Raw genomic sequence first — 22,798 nt, 5'->3', positions numbered from 1 at the left:
AAAAAAAAGGTTCTAAAACTTTACTAGGAGTTCCTGTAATGGCTCAGTGGTTAACAAATCCGACTAGGAACCATGAGGTTGCAGGTTAGATCCCTGGCCTCACTCAGTGGGTTAAGGACCTGGCGTTGCCGTGAGCTGTGGTGTAGGTCTCAGATGCAGCTCGGATCTGGCGTTGCTGTGGCTCTAGTACAGGCTGGCAGCTGTAGCTCCGGTACAGGCTGGCAGCTGTAGCTCCAGTTAGACCCCTAGCCTGGGAACCTCCATAGGCTGCAGGCACAGCCCTAGAAAAAGACCAAAAAAAAATAAAACTTTACTAAGTTGATCATATTCTTTATCATGGCAACTTCTAGGTATATGATACGTTTGGAAAGTGGCTCTCACTGCAAAGTGACAACCATTCTACTGTTTGTATCTTGTGAGTCTGTCGCTTTATATGTTTTAACATTCCCACCTCCAGAATATCTAGAAGGGGAAAGGGTTGGAGCCTGAAAGACATCTCTGGTTCTTCCAGACCACGCCCGTTGTCTCATTATCTCTACTGAAGGACCCATTTATCGTACTGACTTGAAACACCTTTTCCATCCAACACTAATTTTCCACATGTCCTTGAAGACTCACTCTTACGTTCACACTGAACACTTTTTTTTTTTTTTTTAAGGTAACGTTTGTATCAATTAGCAGGTAAACAATGGACAATTATTCCATGGATGTGGCTAGAAAACGGTTGTGGGATTTTTGAGTTAATCCTTCTTTCTAAGCCATCAGGAGGGATTTGCTTTGAGCACAGGCCACAGGCAAGATGCTGCCTGAGCTCCCCACCTTCGAGAAGTGTTCCTTGACCCTCAGCCCGGGACCTTGGCTGGACTAGCTCTGAGGGCTTTTCCACACTGCACAGTCACTTTAAATGGCTCACCTCCACAGTATGAGTCTCCACGCTGATCACAGAGACTTGACCTCCGCAGGCCGCCCACAGCGCGTCTTCCATCACTAGTAGACTTCGAACTGGCAGGACGCCCAATTTTACCACTGTTTGAGGTTCAGAATTCCAGGAGCCATCTTAAGAGAAAATATTTTTTTTTAATTGCGTTCACATTGAGTTTCTCCAAAGAAGACACACAGATGGCCAATAGGTACATTAATTATTATAGATATGCAAATCAAAACCACAGTGAGATGTCACCTCACACCTGTCGAATGGCCACCATCAAAAGACAAGAAATCACAGGTGTTCCTAAGGACGTGGAGAAAAGGAAACCCTTATGCCCTGTTGGTGGGAATGAAAATCAGTGCAGCCACTATGGAAAAAGCCTGGAGGTTCCTCAAAAAATGAAAAACAGAACTACCCTATGATCCAGCAATTCCACTCCAGGGTATTTATCCAAACAAAACAAAAACACTAATTTGAAATGATACACGCACCCCAACATTCATAGCAGCCTTATTTAACAAGAGCTGAGACATGGAAGCAACCTAAGCCATCGATGAATGAATGGATATAGAAAATGTGATGTATATATACATATACACACAATGGAATATTACTCAGCCATAAAAAAGAATGAAATCTTGCCATTTGTGACAGCATGGATGAAGCTTGAGACCATGATGCTAAGTGGAATAAGTCAAACAGAGAAAGACAAAGTCTCACTTGTATGTGGAATCTAAAAAAGCCAAAATCATAGAAACAGCAGAATGGTGGCTGCCAGGAGCTATAGTGGGGAAATGTGGAGATGGTGGGAAAGTATAAACTTCAGTTATAAGATGAAGTTCTGAGGAGCGAGCACAGCACCGTGACCAAAGGTAACAACAGATATCTGGATCTGATGCCTGACAGTGGTCGAGAGTGAGTCTTACATGTGCTCACAACAAAAAAACAATGGTGAGTATGTGACGTGATGCAGGTGGGGGCCAGCAGAGGGTGGTGATCATTTTGCAATGTGTGTGTACCAAATCAATACATCGCACATTTTAACCTCACATAACATTACGTGTCAATTTTATCTCAATCATGCTGGGGAAAAAAAATAAAGGTCTAGCTTCCCCCAATTAAATAAATAAAGCCTGAGTAAGAAGAAATAGCCATAACTATCCCAGATCAAGTTGGCGGCTTACTAGACCGGATAGAAATTAGGGTAATTTCAAACTTCCAAACAGTTAATAGTTGCCATGAAATTTAATCTCTGCCAGAGCAGAGGAAAAAACAACTTGAGTGAGCAAGCCTCACCACTAAAGCAGGAAAGGTCACAGACAAGAGGAACTCGGAGAAGCTCACATAAATCTGCACAAACGTGTGTTTAAATACACGTCATGTCCTCCAGGAGAGCAAGGTTTCCTCCCTGAGGTGACCCCCCAAACCTGCCTTAAGGAAGTTGCTGCAAATCACCAGCCTCAGGGCTCCCTGTGCCCCCTCCATGAAGCTCCCCCCAACCCCGGGAGTCGCAGGCTCCTCCCAAGGCTCCTCAGCACCCAGCTCCCAGCCAGCCCAGCCCTCCGTCTGGGTCTATTTGTTTATATCCCTCGGGTGATCAGCCTGGGGTGCCCTGAACTAAGCTGAAGGTTACTTCTCCCTGGATGAGACAACGGCCCAGGCCGGGAGCCAGGGAGCAGGGCTGGCACGGACGGGTGACAGCCACTCCACACAGAAGGGCCTCACGTGAGGGCAGGACAGCACTGGGGAACAGCTGTGGGAAAGGCCTGAGGACCATGGAGGAGCCAGCAGGGCACCAGCTGAACACAGCTTGCAGTGTGATGGGCAGGTGGCATTCTGATTTCCGTCCTCCCTAATGGGTCACATGTGCCTCAGGACATGGGGGACGAGAGGCACCATCCAGAGCGCAAGGCCCCCACCCCAGATGCCCACGGGACACTGGCCTTCTGCTTTGGTGTAGACAGCCACAGCCCCGCTGACCAGGCCGGCGTACAGGTTCTGAGGTGTGCAGGCCAAGCTCAGGACTGTGGACTTGTCAGGAGCGAAGAAGTGTTGCAGCCGCACCTTCTTGGAGCCTTGGCTGCTCTTGTAAATGGAAATGCTGTGGAAGAAAGAGAGAGGGAGCCACAGTCACTGCCAGCCTCCCGGCCCTCCCCTCTCCTTCCAGAACTACTCAGCTGTTTTAAAGAACAAGACCGGAGTTCCCTTGGTGGCTCAGTGGTTAATGAATCCGACTAGAAACAATGAGGTTGTGGGCTCGATCCCTGGCCTCGCTCAGTGGGTTAAGGATCCGGCATTGCTGTGAGCTGTGGTGTAGGTCGCAGACGTGGCTGTGGCTCTGGCGTAGGCCGGCGGCTACAGCTCCGATTAGACCCCTAGCCTGGAAACCTCCATTTGCCATGGGTGCTGCACTAAAAAGACAAAAAAATAAAATAAAGACCAAGACCACTACCACTGTGATCGCCTTTTCTTTTAAAAGAGAAGACCTAGGCTATTTAAAAACAAAAATAAAAAAAGCTGAAGTTCCCGTCGTGGCGCAGTGGTTAATGAATCCGACTAGGAACCATGAGGTCGCGGGTTCGGTCCCTGCCCTTGCTCAGTGGGTTAACGATCCGGTGTTGCCGTGAGCTGTGGTGTAGGTTGCAGACGCGGCTCGGATCCCGCATTGCTGTAGCTCTGGCGTAGGCCGGTGGCTATAGCTCCGATTCAACCCCTAGCCTGGGAACCTCCATATGCCGTGGAAGCGGCCCAAGAGATAGCAACAACAACAACAACAACAACAAAAGACAAAAGACAAAAAAAAAAAAAAAAAAAAAAAAAAAAGCCTGGTCCTCCCTACAGATCTAGGAACATCACATCTTAGGTCTCCTTTCAACTCCGACAACGCCCAGTGTCAGCACAACTGAGCATGGCTCTGTTTAATTCCAAAGTGTAAGAGGGACACACATTGAAAGCACCAACAAGAACGGAGCACGTCCATGCTGGGCAGACCAGAACTTTCCCTGTCAAGGTCAACTTCTCATGGGGTTGCTCAGAGGACTTCCAGGGGCCTCGTTCACTGGCTCTGCTTGTATCACGTAAACCCTGACTCGGTGGTCAGGGAGGCACCTCCAGCCAGGCTCCCACCACCTCCCACTAACAAAGCCGCTGGGCCGTTGATGCGGTGATGGACCCACCTTCCCTCCTCCGTCCCCAAGCAGACAGCAGGGACACCCAGTACTCGACCCGCCGTGGCCTCGGGCTCGGGGGCGCTAGGCTCCCGGGGCCTCTCCTCAGCAGGCGCGTATACCATGCACAGGACACGGGACTCCACATTGAAGCACTCGATGACTTTGGGGTGGGAATTTTGGAAGGAGACGATGGCGATCTGACCCATCTGGCTGGTACAGCTGCCGATCTGGATGAGATACAAGAGATGAGAAGGGCTCTGGGACTCCCACCCAGGGGACACCGGACACAGTGGGGGAACAGGCTTTCTCTGGGGAACCAGCTTCCATGGGGGAAAACCTGCTCACAGAGCCTAGCTCCCTTTGCAACAGGTTCATTAGGTTACTCTGCATTTTAGTAATGAGGGCAGTTTTGTTTTCTGAAAAGTCACATTATGTCCTTTAAGAGACACACACCTGGCACCACAGGATGGCAAAGGCCTATCCATGCACAAATCAGAGTCTGGAAAAGCAGACAGTATCTCTTTTTTTAAAAAACAAAAAACAAAAACCTCTTTGTGTGTGTGTGTGTGCGCATGTGTGCATGAGCACTACTCACAACCTAACAACGAAAGACATGACACACCTTGAAATTCAATCTGCATCACTTTATTTTGCCTGTACCACAGCATGCAGAAGTTCCCAGGCCAGGGACTGAACCCACATGGCAGCAGTGACAACACCAGACCCTTAACCCATTAAGCCACCAGGGAACTCCCTGAACAAATTAATTTCAACTGCTAAGTTTCCAGTGTAAAAAGCCAGAATGGGAGTTCCCATCATGGCCCAGTGGAAATGAATCTGACTAGGAACTATGAGGGTGCTGGTTCAATCCCTGGCCTCGCTCAGTGGGTTAAGGATCTGGCATTGCCATGAGCTGTGGTGTATGTCACAGACGCGGCTCAGATCTGACGTTGCTATGGCTGAGGTGTAGGTCAGCAGCTGTAGCTCCGACTGGACCCCTAGCTTGAGGCTCCATATGCCTCAAGCGAGGCCCTAAAAAGCAAAAAAAAAAAAAAAAAAAAGAAAGAAAAAGAAAAAAGAAAAAAAAGAGGCGAGCATGGTCTTAGAAGGGGAAAAAAAATATCCTATACAATTTAACTGCTCAAATGGAAAAAAAAAATATTTAAATGATTCCATCAGTTAAGTTCGTTGTTTTTAGATTGAATTTAATATGGTAGGGTTTTAGAGGAAAAAGAAGAGAGAAACATTTTAATTCCTTAGAATTCTACATCTTTTCCAAAAGCAGTCAGCTCCCTTTCCCGCTTCATAAACACAATATTAACCATCTATGGGAACGTTCCACCCTGTGGTTTCTCATCACGTGAGCCATGGCTATCGATTCTTGACGAACTGCATTAAAACCAGACAAAGGCATCTCACCCACAGGAAACCGTGAGCCGTGGAGGACGAGTCTGGCTGATTCTCATGACTCAGGTAAGGCTCGGGATTATACACAGCACATTCGATCTGAAGGAGAACAAAACCAAAGGCCCAAATGAACACAGGACCAGGAGGAGCCAGAAAGCCCGTCTTACACAGATGACAGATTCTGACGTAAACCACAGCAGCTCCAAGAACTAAGAGGGGAGGATCAATGGGTGAGTCTCAGAAATCCGCTTTTTAGAGGCAAACACCTAAGGAGCCATTGTCTGCAGTGCGATGCTCCTCGGATCCCAGGGCCCCCTGGACATAAATGCAGGGAGCCGGTCCCCAGTGGGGTGGGCTCTGCCAAAGGCTGAGGGGGGTATAGGTCTGGGTGAGACCAGGAGTGAGCAGTAACCATGTCTTTTCTGCTGATCAGCGTGTGACACAACCACGAGCCCCTGCAGTGCATGCGGGGACGTTAGCAAAATGCCCCTGGAGATGGGCTTTGCATCAGCCAAGAGCGGGCACTGCACTTCCCAACCAGAAGGCCTCCAACAGCAACCCACGCACGTGGAGGCTGAGTGCCACCCAGCAAGGGTACGGACCTGACACAGCTGAGCCGCAGTGCCTGGCACGCGGGGTGCTTCGGCAAGGGGGGCCCAGCATTGGCTCCAGCTTCAAACCACAACACTCTTAAGTGACTTGGAAACCAACCAGCCCTGGGGAGGGGTGCCCCTTCCTGGCCTGTCGGCCCACCAGCCAATCACCTTGAACTCTTGCTGCTTGGCCACTGTCACTGGCATATGTCCCACGAGGAGGGGGTGTCTCTCCTTCTTAATCTGATTCCCATCGTCTTCCACGCAGAACCAGCCCAGGTGGTTGTCCTCCTCTGTGATCACACCCGAGAAAAGGGAACAGAGGTCGGTCGGCAACGTCGACAGGTGCGGGGGCAGGAGGTCCGGGCACCCTGCTTAGTATAAGACTGGAGAACTACGCTTTTACTCCTGGAAAACAGCACAGCCACTCCTTAGAGGAGCGGCGGCACATGGCTTCTCTGCCTGGGGAGCACTGGCCCCATTCAGGAGACGCCCGTCCAGATGTCTGGGAACCGGCACTCCCCGAACCACTTGGGTCCATTTTCCTTGATCTTTTTCCCAAAGCAACTGAGATGTTTAGATTCAAATACTAGGGACAGAGTGAGAATTTTTTTTTTTTTTTTTTTTTTGTCTTTTTAGGGCCTCACCCTCGGCATATAGAGGTTCCCAGGCTAGTGGTTGAATTGGAGCTGTAGCTACAGTCATAGCAACGTACTCTCCGAGCCGTATCTGTGACCTATACCACAGTTAACAGCAATTAACCCACTGATTGAGGCCAGGGATAGAACCCATGTCCTCATGGATCCTAGTTGGGTTCATTACCACTGAGCCACTGTGGGAACTCCCAGAGTGAGAACTTTTTTAACATGGCATCAACACCTTGGGATACAAAAGTACCACAATATGAAGAAATATTTACTGCAAAGCAAGTTGTCCATCTCAGTTTTGAACATGTGATGCATCTGAAGGTAAAAGGGAGCTTATCTTTAGGGGCTGGGCTGCTTGCTCATTCACGGAGACTGAACCTGGCCCCACAAACCATGAAATTACTTGAGGATCAAGAAAGGAGCCCCACTCCACTTCCCCTTCCGTGGAGAAGGGCCAGTCTAGACAGCGCTCCATGGATGAGGAGAAGGGCCTTCCTTCCACCAACCTCAGCAACCCAGGCCCATCTCTCTTCTGAATTTTATTTTCAGTTAATATTTCAGACTGTTTGCATGTGAATGAGAGTTTCACACAGACAGGCAGGACATCCAGGTGTTCTGAGCAACAAACTTGTGCCTTTGGCAACTCCATATGTATGCATGTCAATGGATGCTACCCACCGTCTGTCTCTTTGACACAGATCGAAAGAAGGCAAGGCTAAGGGGACATCCGGACAAGAAATGATCCAAGTCCCATCTCTGAAAGAACTACAGGCCTTATATTTCCTGCGGGACAGTTCAGTCCAGGCCTGTGTTTTACTTCGCAGGTGAAGGCTGAGGAAACAGGGTGAGATGAACCATCACTTTCCTGTCCTGTGTGGCCAGTGCCTGGGCTGGGCCTCCTGACTCAAAGGGCTTTTACTTGGGTTGAACAATCCCCACTAACATTAACGTTTTCTTATAATAAATTTTTTTTCCACTACAACCCTTAAATCACAGTTGTAAAGGTGCTAGGTTAATTTTTCCTACTTGCAAACACTCTTTCATGTGATTGGATGAATACTGTCATGCCTACCTCTCAGCCTCAATTTTATCCTCCTGGGTGTGCATTTCATCATAAAATAGGAAGGGACACTGCCTCTTTTTCTTTTTTTTTTTTTTTGCTTTTTAGGGCCACACCTGCAGCATATGGAGATTCCCAGGCTAGGGGTCAAATTGGAGCTACCACTGCCAGCCTACGCCACAGCTACAGCAACACGGGATCCGAGCCACATCTGCGACCTACACAGCTCACAATGCCGGATCCCCGACCCACTGAGCAAGGCCAGGGATCGAACCTATGTCTTCATGGATACTGGTCGGATTCATTTCCACTGCGCCACAACAGGAACTCTCACTGCCTCTTTCTGAAGGTGCCTCACTGGGCTGAAATCCTCGCCCTCTTACCCAGGGCGCGCTTGGCCATCTGCAGGTTGTTGGTCCAGGACTCTTTGATAGCGGGAGTAAAGGTGTTGAACACAGCTGTGAAGACGGTCGGCCGGCCAGACCTGCCGGAGAGAAGGCAGGGTGGATCACCCACATAGTGGGCTCCACCCCGTGAAATCCAGTCACGTGTCCCAACTGTGGGGTAGCATCCTGAACCTCGAGGGCATGCAGGTCAGGACAGAGAACCACGTGCCCGGCCCCAGCCCCCAGAACTTCCTTGTACAGGTGACCAACCTGTCCTGCTTCCCCGGGAGCTGTAGTTGAATCCGACAGCAGTCGGCTGCTCTGATCTCCTCCTCCTTCTTCAAAATAAGTCTCTGTAAACCGGAGGTCCAGTCGTGGGCCACTGACTGGTTCAAGTTCTACAAAGGAAATGAATTTGCCCATTTAAAGTGTACCGAGGAGGGAGTTCCCGTCGTGGCTCAGTGGTAACAAACCCAACAAGTATCCATGAAGATGCAGGTTCAATCCCTGGCCCAGCACAGCGGGTTAAGGATCCAGTGTTGCCGCAGCTGTGGCATAGGTTACATGGCTCGGCTTGGATCTGACCCCTGGCCTGGGAACTCTATATGCTGCAGATGCAGCCATTAAATATAATAATAATAAAGTGTTACTGAGGCACACCCCTCCTAAGTGAGAGAAAATGCAATGATATAATGTGAAAAACCCAGGGAGACCTGGGACACCCATCTGAGGTGAGCCTGGGAGTCACGCCTGGTGGCGGTTAGGTAGGGGTACACCTACAAGAGAACTGGTGCTCCAGTCAGCCTCAAAAGGAAGACAAGTTACCCAGAAAGAGGAGAAAACACACCGTCAGAAGAATGCTCACCTCCGGGAGAACGAGGACACAGGAGCACATGCTGACAGTGAGTTAGAAACAAAGAGGGAATTTTTAATTGAACGGCTACGACTCTTACCTGGTAGTTTCCTTTCAGGGTTCCAATCAATTGAGTGATTTGACCGACGACATTTAAGTCATGCAGCAAGTTCTGCAGATCTTGATACAGCTGCCCTGGCCCCATATAAACTCTGTCTGCAAAGTAAGACGACAAAGAGGACAGATCCCAAGTTGGCACCAGCACTCGAGGGAGGAGACGAGACCAAGGTCTAACTCCTCCAGAACCTTTAAAAGGTGAATGTTTTCACATAATGAGAGGCTTTCCTGTTTCTGACTTTTTCTTCTGAAACAGACATACAGAAAAGCTGCAGTAGCACAGAGCTCCCTTCACCATGTCCAGGGGTTTAAATCTTGGAGAACCACAGAATCGAGGTGCATTCTGGGAAGTCACATCACGGCACCACTAACCACAGCGGATCCCTCAAGCCTTGCCCACTTCCCCATTTGGGTCCCACGAGGTGCTAAGCCGTCGGTGCTCCTTAAATCTCCTCCAACCTGGATCAGGTCCCAAGTGCCCCTCCCTCAGGACCTTGACTTTTTTTTTTCTTTTACTTTTTAGGGCCACACTCGCGGCATATGGAGGTTCCCAGGCTAGGGGTTGAATTGGAGTTGTAGCTGCCAGCCTACACCACAGCCACAGCAAGGCAGGATCCGAGCCTTGTCTTTGATCTACACCACAGCTCACAGCAACACCGGACCCCTAACCCAATGAGTGAGGCCAGGGATTGAACCTGCATCACTGGATACTAGTTGGGTTCTTAACCCGATGAGCCACAATAGTAACTCCCAGGACCATGACATTTTGTTTTGTTTTGTTTTTGGTCTTTTTGCCTTTTCTAGGGCCACTTCCCGCAGCATATGGAGGTTCCCAGGCTAGGGGTCGAATCGGAGCTGTAGCCGCCGGCCTACGCCAGAGCCACAGTAAGGCAGGATCCGAGCTGCATCTGCGACCTACACCACAGCTCACGGCAATGCCAGATCCTTAACCCACTGAGCAACGCCAGGGATCGAACCCACAACCTCATGGTTCCTAGTCGGATTCGTTAACCACTGCACCACAATGGGAACTCCGACCTTGACGTTTTTGAAGGATGCTGGTGTTTCATGGAACATCTCACAATTTGGGGTTGACATGTTTCATCACTTCTAGTATTTTTAAAGCATGGTTGATGTAATTACTACCAGTAAGAAGTTTCTAATCTCTAGAAATGACATTTAATCTGAACCAAATTTCCAATAACCCAGTCATCTGACACCAAAAGGAGCTCCGCAATGAACGTTCTCTGAACGTTCTCTCTCTCTCTCTCTCCTGGTTTTAAAGGACAAGGAGGAGCTCGGCCATCAGCCGGGTGAGTGGACTGGCCTCAAGTGCCCAAGAACAGCTACCCCCCACCCCCGACTCAGGCTGATCATCTAGTCCAACAATCCAAGCTTGGGGGAAATCAGGCAAACGGTTAACACGTAAAAGGTTTTGAAGCTGTTGGAGTATTTCCAGGAGGGAAGTGGGTAAAAGGTGAATTTATATGCACATCAGCGTAATGCTAGCCTGGCCAGGGGAGTAACGCGGAAGCGCTCTGTGACCATCCCACCCTGGCGGGACGGTTCAGAGATCTGGCAGTGACTTAGGACTCTGCCTTCTGTGTCTGTAACTAAAAGGCTCTTAAATAAACAGGAATTGGGAGTTCCCGTTGTGGCACAGTGGAAACAAATCTGACTAGGAACCATGAGGTTTTGCGTTCGATCCCTGGCCTCCCTCAGTGGGTTAAGGATCCGGTGTTGCCGTGAGCTGTGGGGTAGGTCGAAGATGTGGCTTGGTTCCTGAGTTGCTGTGGCTGTGGTGTAGGCTGGCGGCTACAGCTCTGATTGGACTCCTGGCCTGGAGTCCACATGGACTCCATATGCCTCGGATGTGGCCCTAAAAAGGAGGGAGGGAGGAACAGTGGTGGTGGGGAGGAAAGAAGGAAAGGTCGGATGCCTCTGTGGGCCTTCTAAGCAGGCAGGGAAGAGCTGAAGTGGGTGGACGGTCCACGGCATGAAAATAAGAAGGCCTCAGGCAGCCTTGGTCACAAGAGCCTCCTGCCAACCAAACTCACTGCCCTCTGTCCACCGCCCTGCAGCTGGGACCTGCCAGGCCATCCTGTCCAAGCAGAGGGAGAAGCTGGGGCAGGATGAAGCCCTGCATCCAGGGGCTATGGAGGGGACTAGGACTGGGTCACTGCAGAAGACATGGTCTGCTGAGCCAGGGTGGGCACGCAGACAGGCTCCAGGGACGGAAAGGACAGGAAACGGGAAGCAGCGGGACTGGCCTGGCTCCACCGCAAAGCTGCTCTGCCCGCCCGTCCCATCTCATGGGGTAGAACCAGGGCTGCCACTGAGTCCCCATCACGGGAGGGAGACATGGAGAGGGAGGTGCACATTTCCAGCAGGCTTAGAGGATCTTCCACAGTGGGGCTAAAAGGAGCTTCTCTGCCTTTACACAACATGTGCGGACACAGTCAAGTGTACACCTGTGAGCATGGGAGATGCTTTATCAAAGGGCACTTTGGGGACACAAAGAGCAAATAATATCCTAAGGATGCAGAGGATGAACAATAAGAAGTGAGTCCACTCACGTTGTTGAACAAAGCAACACAGAGCCCTCCTGTTTTCTCAAAGGGTACTTTCAGTTTAGGAAAGAACCTCTCTTTCTGGCAAAATTTATATGAACAACAAATTTGCAAATCAAGAGTTTTGCTGGTTGGGTTTCCCACCATCTGGTCACGACGCCCAGCACCCTGGGTGGGGGGAGCGGAGGGCTTCTCACAGTGCCCATCTCCATGGAAACCTCTGCCACTGGCTTGAAAACTCAGGCTTTGAAAGCTGAGTGGAGTCCACATGGCCCACAGGACTGGGGCCGTGGCCAAGGGAACTCTGCCCAGAAACATCCAGGGTGGGGTGAGGGTGGGCATGCCGCAGCTCAGAGGCCGAGGCCCCTCATCACACCTCGGCCTGGGCAGTGGGACATTTCAAGGACCGGGGACTCCAGGCAAGAGCTGGGGGGAATGGGCCACTGCAGACGGGTCCAGCCAGGGACGATGAGGGGTCCTGTGGTGCCAAGGGCTGAGTGAGCATCTGCTGGGATGACCAGGCTTCCCTGCAGCACTGTCCAGTCCTCAGCACAGGTTCCCTGCCAGGAACTTTCCAAATTGAATTCAGAAGTTTGGTATCTTAAGGATCAAGGTCTTTTTTACTGAGCAAGAATCGACACTTAAACACTGTAGATGCTGAGGGTACTGTCTGGTGACCCAACACACACACGTCTGTCGGCCTCATTCCCACCCTCCCACCTGGGACTGTGGAGGTTCCCGCACCGAAGACCCTGTCCTGCCAGCTCCCCGTCCTGGGTCTGTGCCCACATGCCCTGTACCCCTTTCCTCCACTTCCTCCCAGGGTGAGGCCGGTGCACACAAAGGAGCCACAATCTAACAAGGAACCTTCCATCCTTTTCCTTCCAGAATGGACTCGACCAAAAGCCAAGTTTGCCACAGCTGAAAATAAAGCTTGGCTCCCTGCAGAGGGAGACCTCGCCTCCACAGCCTGGGCCCTGGACCCAGGGCTTTCCAGATACAGTCTGATGAAGAACCTGTGTGCTTCAGAGACGGGGCCACTCCTCTGCCTCTGCCGTCAGCTGGGTTAACTGCTTTGGTCTCACATTTTATGGGAATTTGCTGCCCCTTTCTGGCCTCCCCCCCACCCCCAGTCTCCCCACCTGACCTAAAAGCCCTCCCCTCTCTGTCCTCACCACCACCCTGCCCTCCTCACCACCCCCCTCCCCCCTCCCCACCCTGCTCCCTCCTCACCACCCGCCTCCATCCTCACCAACTCCCCGACTCTGTCCTCACCATCTCCCTCCCGGATGCAGCACCCACTGCCCCGACCCTCCCTTTGCAGCTAGAAGCAGGGACCCAGGCATCCGTGTTAGATTTCAACTAGCAGGGAACACTGGTAAACATTTCAGGACAGCTGGCCTGCTGTCCTCTTTGCAGAGTTCCCTTGTCTGCCTGCAGCGCTGTCCCTATCCCTGCCCTGCAGGCTGCCCGGGACAGGGAGACCACCCTGAGACGCCCGTAGGCCACCGCAGTCATTGCTGGTTCACCCTCTTGCCCTGAGACAGGAAAGCTCACACCTGGACGCTGGCCCAACAGCACGCACAAGCCCCCGGCGCCGTGGCGGGTCCCTCATGGGTGCAGGTGTGTGTCACCTCCTGACAGAGGCCCAGCTGTTTCTCTAGCTTTTACCACCAACTGTTAGGGTTAAGTAAGGAAAGCAAAGCGAATGACTGGTATGAATCACATGCTTCAACATGTGCACATCCAAGTGCTCCTGAAAAATACATCTAGCCTGTTCTTACCTCTTGAAACACTTTCAGAACCTCTCCCTGGGAAGCGTTTGATGACAAAACGATGGTTTCTCCATCTCATGTAAGTGACTCACCGAGGGCCCAGCAGTTTGCCACTCCCCCAGGCCCCCGAGCTGGGACACCGCCTCTCACGCCCTCCCCTGCACCCACTTGACACAATTCCTTGCCAACTAGGAGGGTCTACTTGTTAAAACTGAACTGAGGTTATAAGGTTCATAAATGAAGAAAATACAGAGTCACCTTATTTCTGGCAAAAGGGAAATTCATTTTCTCCTAAACCCACCTCTTGAGACAGCACAGAGCAAAGAGAAACAGAAGCGACTGAAATTTTGCAGAAGTTCAGGGGGTCTGGAAGCTCAAACCAACCAGGGACCCCAGGGTGCAAGACCTACACTAGAGGGAACAGTTTAAGGCGATTACACATCATGACCAAGGACAAGAAGGATTCAAACAAACGCAGGTTCCAGCTGGTGCTGCTGGGGTGCAAGCCTCCCACGCGGCTCCCCCAGCCGCTCCTGCGGTTGCCAGGCAGGGAGGCCCACACTGTCTTCATCACTGAACAACAGACAACCTTCCACACTGAACTTCAGTCACGTGTCTACCCACTAGGAATGGGGATTTCTAATTCAGCTTCTCCAAATAACTTAGGGACATGCTCACAGAAGAGTCATAAGGAAGAGAAGCAGCGGGTGTGAACCTGAAGCTGGTCCATAAAGCCCGCAGACACCAGGGCAGCCCAGCTGAACATGACTTATGTGACTGCAGGGCCGGCCAGGGGCTCATCCTTAGGAACCCACCCAGGGAATCCACGGGCTCAGCCTGTGCTGAGATCAACAGTGTGGATTCTATGCACACAGTCAACCCGCTGTCTGCTCCAACTAGCCTGTCCCTCTCTCCAGATGAGCCTGGTCAGATCAGGATAAACCCTCCACCATGGCCAGATGTACCAGCGAGCGCACAGACCATTTCCGGCATCTGTGTAAGCTGGACAGCATCACACTCTTGTGCCAGGGCCTGAAAAGGAGGGTCATGGAGTGCCCCTTGTGGCGCAGTGGTAAACGAATCTGACCAGGAACCATGAGGTTGCAGGTTCGATCCCTGGCCTTGCTCAGTGGGTTAAGGATCTGATGTTGCTGTGAGCTGTGGTGTAGGTTGCAGACGCAGCTCGGATCCTGCATTGCTGTGGCTGTGGCGTAGGCTGGTGACTACAGCTCCGATTAGACCCTTAGCCTGGGAACCTCCACATGCCACGGAAACAGCCCTGGAAAAGACAGAAAAAAAAAAAAAAAAAGGAGGGTCATGACTTGAGTTCCATCTTCCAACACACACAGAATTAGCAAACTGAATTTGTTAAAAAAAAAAAAGTTTTCTTTAATCTAGAAGGCATGTTAAAGATGCCATATTCCTCCTTTCAGAGTCTGGAGCTAAAAATTAAAATCCACTTTAGGGTTAGGGAAGCTACAGTACAGAAGTCCACACACCAAACTTGGAAGCCAGGTGAACATCTGGGCCCACGGGCCTGACTGGGTTTGTGGGCAAGGACCCAAAGTCAGCACTGCCCCTGAACTCCAGACTCAGTCCCCAGCGCACCCCAGCACCACACCCCACATGACTGTCTGTCCACTTGGCACCTTTGCTGGTAGCACTGTGGGCTTAAAGTGGGTGAGTTGTGGTCTATGGAAATACCATTAAAAAAAAAAAAAAAAAACACGCTTTAAAAAGTAACACATCTAATACAGAACTGAGACAACTACACAGAGCTTTGGGCAACGTGAACACTCTGCGCCCTTCCAAGACGCCTGGACTGACTCCGCCCAGTCATGCTGCCATTGTCACAACCTGCTAAAGAGACAGATGTGTTAGTGGACAATGGGCATGTTAGTTCTTCCTCCTTGAGAGGCCGGCATGGCCTAAACTCTGCCAATCGCCTCCCTCTGCTCTTGGTTATTCCGGATGGCAGATGTTTCACTGTGTTATTGGCATCCTTGTGTTTTCCTTCTCTGAGCTCAGCCTTTGTTCTTCTGGCGTCCGACAGTGTGGGTAATCAAAACAGTAAGAGTAAGAGGACCAGAGATGGAAAAGGCCCATCTCCACGGCAACTTGTCAGGTCCTGGGAGGGGGGTGTCTGGGGACCACTCAAGAGCTCTGGGTCCCTCCTGTGGGGACTAGGTGGCCTGGCTGGTCACCAGAGTATGTCTCCATGTCCCAGGGAGTCGGAGGATGACCCGAGGCTCCTTTCAGTCTCACGTTCCCATGCATGGAGCCTGATCCCCTGAAGAGACCCTCGGGGGTGCCCCGGATCCAGGGTACAGCCACAGCCTGGGAGGTTCTCGTCACCCAGCCAGTCGCCATCCCAGGACACATGAGCTTCTTCCAATGCCCCCAGGGCAGGTGGCTGAGTGGCCAGCTGGTCAGCAACCAGCAGCTGAATGAATGAACCAGCCACCCCATCAATCACCCCACCCTCCACTGCTCATTCCTTCTCTGGGAAAGTCACCTCCTTTCAAGCTGCCAAGCTGTCCTGTGCTTGCATCTGTGTGGGGATGGACCCTACGATGTGCCCTGCTGGCAGGTCTGCCCAGCACGGACCCCACATTCAGAGTCACTCCCTTCAGGACAGACCTTCCATAGACAGATGGGTGAAAAGGCACCAATTCACTAAAAACTCAATAATGAATCCGCTTTTCTTTGCATTCATCTAATACCTACTATTATTGAACTCCAAGTGCATGCCTGGCTATAGAACTGGAAGGAAAACCATGAAGACAGCAAGCTCAGCAGGAAAAGGATGAACTAACTTTGGACAAGGTCCCTCACACACTCACTAGGTTACTAGCATCTCAGTTTCCTAAGATAAAGGCATGACAGTAACAGATCACACTGAATGGCATTGCCCTCCGCCCTCAAAGGCCAAGAGAAACGGATTAGAGACGTCAACCTCAAGGTACGGATTCTGCCCAGGAAACAGAGAACAAATTTCTACTGATGACAGACAAGTTTCTCCTTAAATTCCCTGTGTTAGACAGTGTGCAAAAAGGTGTTTCCTGAAAATCTGCTTTGACTGAGATTATGTCCTTGCTTTTCATGGAGGCACGATAATGTGAAATCGCAGCAGTCTGCAGAACACCATCCCAAACGCTTTCAAGTATTTTCCAAAGTCCCCTTCACTTAGTATGTGACGACAAAGTTCTCCCTAAATTCAGAATGAAAGGACCTACTCTGCAAAGTGACACACTTCCTTTCGATGGACAACGAGGACCACGGGTTTCCGTTTGCCGAGGCTGATGGAAAGTTCATGGCAATACTTAGGACCCAAAGGCAGCAGTAAACTTACTCCAGGTTCATTCTTGGCTGTGGTACTTTAAAAATTAAGTCATCCTGCTTTTTGCTTTTTAACATTGCTGATACGAATCTAAGTTGGCTTTGCAGGAACCACAAACCCGAAGGTGAACGAGAGGAAGCAGCGTTCCCTGTATCACAGCAGAGACCCACAAGTCCAAGGCATCCTTGGAGATTTGAACACGAGAAGGTGATCTTGACCATAAACACATCTCGGGATTGCTTCATTATAAAATACACAGAGGCGTTTTGTTGTTGTTGTTGTCCACAAACCCAAGACAAACAGGATCTGCTATACTTGCAGGTAATTTTTTTTTTTTTTTTTGTCTTTTTGCCATTTCTAGAGCCGCTCCTGCAGCATATGGAGGTTCCCAGACTAGGGGTCTAATCAGAGTTGTAGCCACTGGCCTACACCAGAGCCACAGCAACGTGGGATCCGAGCCGCATCTGCTACCTACACCACAGCTCATGGCAACACCGGATCCTTAACCCACTGAGCAAGGCCAAGGATCAAACCCGAAAACTTGCGGTTCCTGGTCTGATTCTTAACCACTGAGCCACGACGGGAACTCCCTTGCAGGTAATTTAAATGGATTTCTAAGAACTTATAACACACAAGGCCGCTCTTGAGTAAAATTTTAATACATCCAGTCAACTTGGAGACTGTGCCTCCCTCCCTCCCCTCCCCATCTCCCCCCTCCCCACCCCAGCTGGCCCTTTCTTAGGAAAACATGTGATTTAGTTTGGGATTTCCATTAATAGGACGGTATGCACATTGCTGTAAACAGGAGCATGGTTTTCTCATCAGCAACTCAGGCATTTAGAAACTTAAGCTTGAGGAACTAGCTTATTCACCAGGTCACTGAAATGAATGACTGTTAACATCAGACAAAGAGGAAGAGACAATGAAAGAGACCCCATGTCAGATGGGGCCCTATAGTCACTGTGTCTTGTTCCCCCAAATCCAAACCTGCATATTCACTCAGAAAAATCCAGCCTTTCAAAAACAGCCTCCTTCTGAACACGTCAAAACCAAAACAATCAAAAAGGTTATGGAATACACTTACAGTTAACATCGTATCATTAAATACAAAGGCTCATATTATATATAAAAAAATGTATGGAAAATTTCCATTCACCATACTTTAAGTGCTCCACGATTCAGGGGCAGAGGCCAGTGTGTGAATAAAATTTAGCCAGGCTTTATTTGGATTAAAAAAACAGAAAAAAGATTTCCTGCTGCTCGTTGGCATCTCTGGAGTGCAGGGACACAGGTTCAATCCCTGGCCCAGCAGAATCCAGAAGTTAAGGATCTGGTGTTGCCACAGCTGCAGGGCAAGTTGCAACTTCAGCTCAGATCTGATCCCTGGCTCAGCAACTTCCATATGCCACAGATGGCCAAAAAAGGAAAAGGATTTAAAAGAAAAAATAAAATTAGGAGTTCCCACCATGGCTCAGCAGAAACAAACCTGACTAGCATCCATGAGGATGTACATTCGATCCCTGGCCTTGCTCAGTGGGTTAAGGATCCAGCATTGCTGTGAGGTGTGGTGTAGGTGGCAAACGTGACTCAGATCCCGCACTGATGTGGTTGTGGCTGTGGCGTAGGCTGGCAGCTATAGCTTTGATTCAACCCCTAGCCTGGGAACCTCAATAAGCCTCAGGTGCGGCCCTAAAAAGCAAAAGAGTAAAAAAATAAATTAATCAATTATTTTTTTTTTTTTAAAAAGAAAGTAATGAGCTCTAGTTCAAAATAGTTTAGTAATAACCACCGTGTGATAGACTGCTGCACAGCTCAGTGGGGGACCCCGGCCCCACTTCTCTGTGAGGGGCACAGATGGCCCCGCCTCCCAGAGACGGAAGGAGAAGAGGCTGCAAGAGCTGGTCAAGGCTAGGCAGAGCCAGGACCGAGACCCATGCACTCTGGGACCATCTCTGCATCAACGCTGGCCTCACACCCGCAAGCGCTGGTAAAGCGTCACTTACTTGGCTTGGCGCTGGCCACCACGGCCAGGCTCTCGGGCACGTGCACCAGGGGACAGCGGCCGTTTTCTCCCACGCCTTCGTCCCCACCATACTCGATCACTTCCACATGCCCCAGAGGAACGCTCCACTTCAATAAATACCTCTGGCTGGTGGATACGCCGGCACTGCTGTCGTGGGAGGTCCTGTAACAGCCAGGAAGCCTCAGTTCAGGGACAATCACAAGCCTGAGTTGTGACACTTTTATCCTTCAGCCACTCAAGGGAGAATCGTCTGAAGTGGGGAATCATGGTGTTTCTGCCTTTCTCACCAGCAGGGACCACTCAGGTCCAGGTCTATGGGGGGCTTTCAGAGATGAATACACCTATATTTAATAAGAAAAAAATCATCGAAGATATGTTTATAGGAGTTCCCTCTGTGGCAAAACAGGATCGGCCGCCTCTCTGCGGGTTCGTCTGGCACAGTGGGTTAAAGGATCTGCTGTTCCTGCAGCTGTGGCATAGGTTGCAACCATGGCTCAGATCTGATCCTTGGCCCCTGAACTCCATATGCCAGAGGGCGGCCAAAAAAAAGAAAAAGAAATACATACACGTGTGTGTGTGTGTGTGTGTGTGTGTGTGTGTGTGTGTGTGTGTGTGTGTATGCAGCTAGCAGCTAATGAGAAAGAATGTAAATGATGATAAAAACAGGAACAGTGGATGATTCAGGAAACTAGAAATGAAGTTCACTTTAGTTTCCAGCTCCACCATCAGCCTCGTGTTCAAACAGTTAATGTACCACATGCCTCTAATCTCCACCTGCAACGACCTGGTGACATCCCTGGACCCAAGTTGAGGGAGGGGTCGACTGCACACAGACCTCTGCAGAGTCAATGAGAAGGCACAGTCACCGGCCCCCCGGACGCCTGCAGTCCTGCTCCTTACCGAGTGCTGACCGTGGTGCACAGCAGCACGTCGTTCAACATGAGCAGTCGGCGCTCTTTGGTTTTCACGATCTCCCCGCGGTCATTGTAGACGGTTTCTATCATGTCGTCAGAACGGACGAGGTAGCGGCTCCCGCTGCTGAGAAGCTGAATATTCAGACCACACTTGACACAGTGGCCACAACCAGGTCACCAGGAAAAGGAAAAAGGATGAGGAAGAGGTGGTGCGAAATCCATGAGCAGTGGCAGCAAAGCAAAGGGAAGCGCGTATGTTCTGTGTGGGGTTCAGAAAGTGGCTTTTTTGCTTTTTTTTTTTTTTTTTTTGAAAAAAAAAAAAAAAAAAAAAAAAACTAATTTCAGAAGTGGCAGGATCTACCCTCCTTTCATAAGCAGTTTCTCCAGCTAAGAGACACCAACTTGGCCATGGAGGGCTGCCTGTTCTCTCCCATCAGCCGGTGTGTGCCTTCTCTTTCCTCCACCCTCCAGTCTTCACAGAAGTCGCCCCATCCTTTCCATTACTTGCAGCATCAAATCAGCCCAGAACATTTGTAAGTAGAAGGAGTTATTCTGTAATTTTACTTTTCCCAAAGGGCAGCATCATGAAGAAGTCACCCTGCCTGCTTATGGCACCTCACGTTTGACTTCACTGAGCCAAGTAAGAGAGTCCGGGTTCTTGGGAAAGATGCTTCAGATTAATTAATAAAATATATAAAGTCAGACTTAGTGTAGCCCAGTGGCAAATCCAGAGTCCCTGGCCCAGACGTCCATGATGGCCAGCCAACCTGACCTGTTCACTTTCCCGCAGCTCATGGGGATGAGGCTGCAGGTCACTGACATAGCAGTAACTGATGTGTCACCTGCAAGCCCACCCAGACTGTTGTGGGTTCCTAAACGTTCAGGTACCACGGGGAAGCATGATTTTAAACAACACAAGTCATGTCAGGAATACCAGTGGATGCAATTTTCTGCTTATAAAAAGTTCCTACATAAATCAAGTGGAAAATCATGGAAAACCTAAGCCTGAACTGTATGATTTTTTGTTCTTGTCGTTAAATTACTGGACATCACTGCACGGCAGGAAATTACCCCTGCTGTCAAAAACAAGGCAATTTTAGCAACAATGACTACTATGTATAATTAACATAGTTGAGGTGCACTGGAGCTTTAAATAAAAATGAGAAAGCCTATGCAAAATCAGGTTATTGTGGCGGGAAGAGGGCTTTGTAAATGAAGCTGAGATTCAGCTCTGCAGAGAACTACTTTCATACTGACTTCCCTTCCTGATGATGATACAGTCCAGTCTGAGCATGGACAGGTGCAGATAAGCACGTGTGTAAATGTCCATGCTTCAGGTATGACTTAGATGAAACGCTACATTTTGAAGGTAAAATTCAGCTAAAAGAGTGCTTCTTATCCATTTGGGGTCCTGGGTCCATATGAGGACCTGCCACTCTGTGAACCCCTTTTCTGGGAAAAGACACACAGAGGCCGGGAAGGCTTGGTGTGCCCTTTCCTGCGTCCTGAGCCAGGGTCTCTGTCCACCTCAGCCCTGAGCTCTGGCCCAGGGGACTCCCTGCAAAGGTCCCAGGAGACTGGGAACAGACGGCAAGGAGGGCGGTGGCTCATTAGTGCCAAGCAGACAGGAAAAGCCCCACCTTGTTCAGGTACCGCTCGTTTATGGCTTTTGCTATCTGCTTGATTTCACAGCGCTGGTCAGCATCTCTTTTTCTCTCATTCAGCTTCTCGGCGAGTGTCTCGAGCTCCGTCAGTGCCATCTGGAGGGGCAGTCTGTCAGGGTGCCCTCGGGGCGTGTTCTTCAACATGTCCTGTAGGGGAAGCTGAGTGAGGGGAGGTGTCGCAAGAGGGCCCTGACATCACCTGATGCTGGGAAGAGGGAGACAAGCCCTGGGAAGGGGTGACAAACCCAGGAAACACAATTCCGCTCAACATTCGAAGCTCCTTTTGCAAAACCAAAGCTGACTTATTAAATGGGATGGGAGGGGACGGGATTAAGATAGCGGAATAGAAGGACTGGAGCTCAACTTCTCTCCCAAAAACAACAAAATTCACAACTAAAGACTGAGCAATCTCCACCCAAATGGACCGGAAACCTTAAAAAAGATACCCTACTCCAGAAGAAAAAGAGGAGGCCACATCAAGAGGTAGGAGGGGCGATTTGACGATATAAACAAGCCCATACCTCCCGGGTGGGAAGCTCCACAGACTGGAAACTAACTGGTTCACAGAGACTCACCTACAGGAGTGAGAGTTCTGAGCCCCACATCAAACCCTCACATGTGGGGATCTGGCACAGGGAGAAAGAGCCCTGGAGCATCTGGCATTGAAGGCCAGTGGGGCTTGTGCACAAGAGCTCCACAGGACTGGGGGAAATGGAGACCCCATTCTTAAAAGGCACACACGGACTTTCACGTGCACTGGGTCCCAGGGCAAAGCAAAGTCTCCAAGGGGATCTGGGTCAAACCTGACCGCAGTTCTTGGAGGACATCCTGGGAAAACAGGGGTGAATGTGGCTTGTTGTGAGGGAAGGACATTGAAAGCAAAGCTCTTGGGAATATTCAGCAGCAGTGCCTTTCTCTGGAGGTGGCCATTTTGGGAAAATCTGGCCCCACCGGTCAGCCAGCCACTGAGAAGCCCCAGGGCAAACAACAATCCAGGTGGGATCACAGCCCCGCCCCTCAGTAAACTGGCTGCCTAAAGACCCCTCAGGCACACAGCTGCCTCTAATCCCATCCAGAGACTAAGCCCCACCCACCAGAGGGATTAGAATCGGCTCCTCCTCCCAGGGGGCGGGCATCAGCCCCTCCCATCAGGAAGCCTACACCAAGCCCCCATACTGACTTCAGCCACAGGGGGGCAGACATCAGAAGTAAGAGAGGATACAACTCTATTATCTGTAAGAAGGTCACCACACCAAAAACCTATAAAAATGAAAACACAGAGAACTAGAACTCAGATGAGGGAGAAAGAAAAAACCCCAGAAAATCAGCTAAGCCATGAGGAGATACTCAG

The 22,798-nt window shown here is 50.3% G+C and overlaps 1 protein-coding gene across 50 annotated transcripts in view; it reads right to left on the bottom strand.

Annotated features, from left to right (window-relative positions):
* ARHGEF10 (Rho guanine nucleotide exchange factor 10) overlaps positions 1 to 22,798 on the bottom strand; it is a 96,265-nt gene that overhangs the window by 16,410 nt on the left and 57,057 nt on the right. For all 50 annotated transcript variants that reach the window (XM_084999693.1, XM_084999656.1, XM_084999661.1 and 47 more), the window contains 11 exons: positions 21,424 to 21,594; positions 19,770 to 19,915; positions 18,850 to 19,031; positions 9,145 to 9,260; positions 8,462 to 8,589; positions 8,189 to 8,289; positions 6,270 to 6,391; positions 5,518 to 5,604; positions 4,105 to 4,325; positions 2,872 to 3,029; positions 914 to 1,056 (listed from right to left, as the gene is read on the bottom strand). In XM_084999693.1, coding sequence (XP_084855819.1) covers positions 914 to 1,056; positions 2,872 to 3,029; positions 4,105 to 4,325; positions 5,518 to 5,604; positions 6,270 to 6,391; positions 8,189 to 8,289; positions 8,462 to 8,589; positions 9,145 to 9,260; positions 18,850 to 19,031; positions 19,770 to 19,915; positions 21,424 to 21,594 — 1,575 coding nt within the window. The remainder of the gene's footprint in view (positions 1 to 913; positions 1,057 to 2,871; positions 3,030 to 4,104; positions 4,326 to 5,517; positions 5,605 to 6,269; positions 6,392 to 8,188; positions 8,290 to 8,461; positions 8,590 to 9,144; positions 9,261 to 18,849; positions 19,032 to 19,769; positions 19,916 to 21,423; positions 21,595 to 22,798) is intronic.

Source organism: Sus scrofa, chromosome 15, assembly GCF_054392235.1.
Source record: "Sus scrofa isolate SSC_HxYL_T2T_F1_AM1 chromosome 15, Sscrofa_HxYL_maternal_Yorkshire_Landrace_v2.0, whole genome shotgun sequence".
In the NCBI taxonomy this organism is placed as follows: Eukaryota; Metazoa; Chordata; class Mammalia; order Artiodactyla; family Suidae; genus Sus; species Sus scrofa.
Note: the sequence above shows the minus strand (reverse complement) of the source record. Positions and strands in the feature narration are given on the sequence as shown.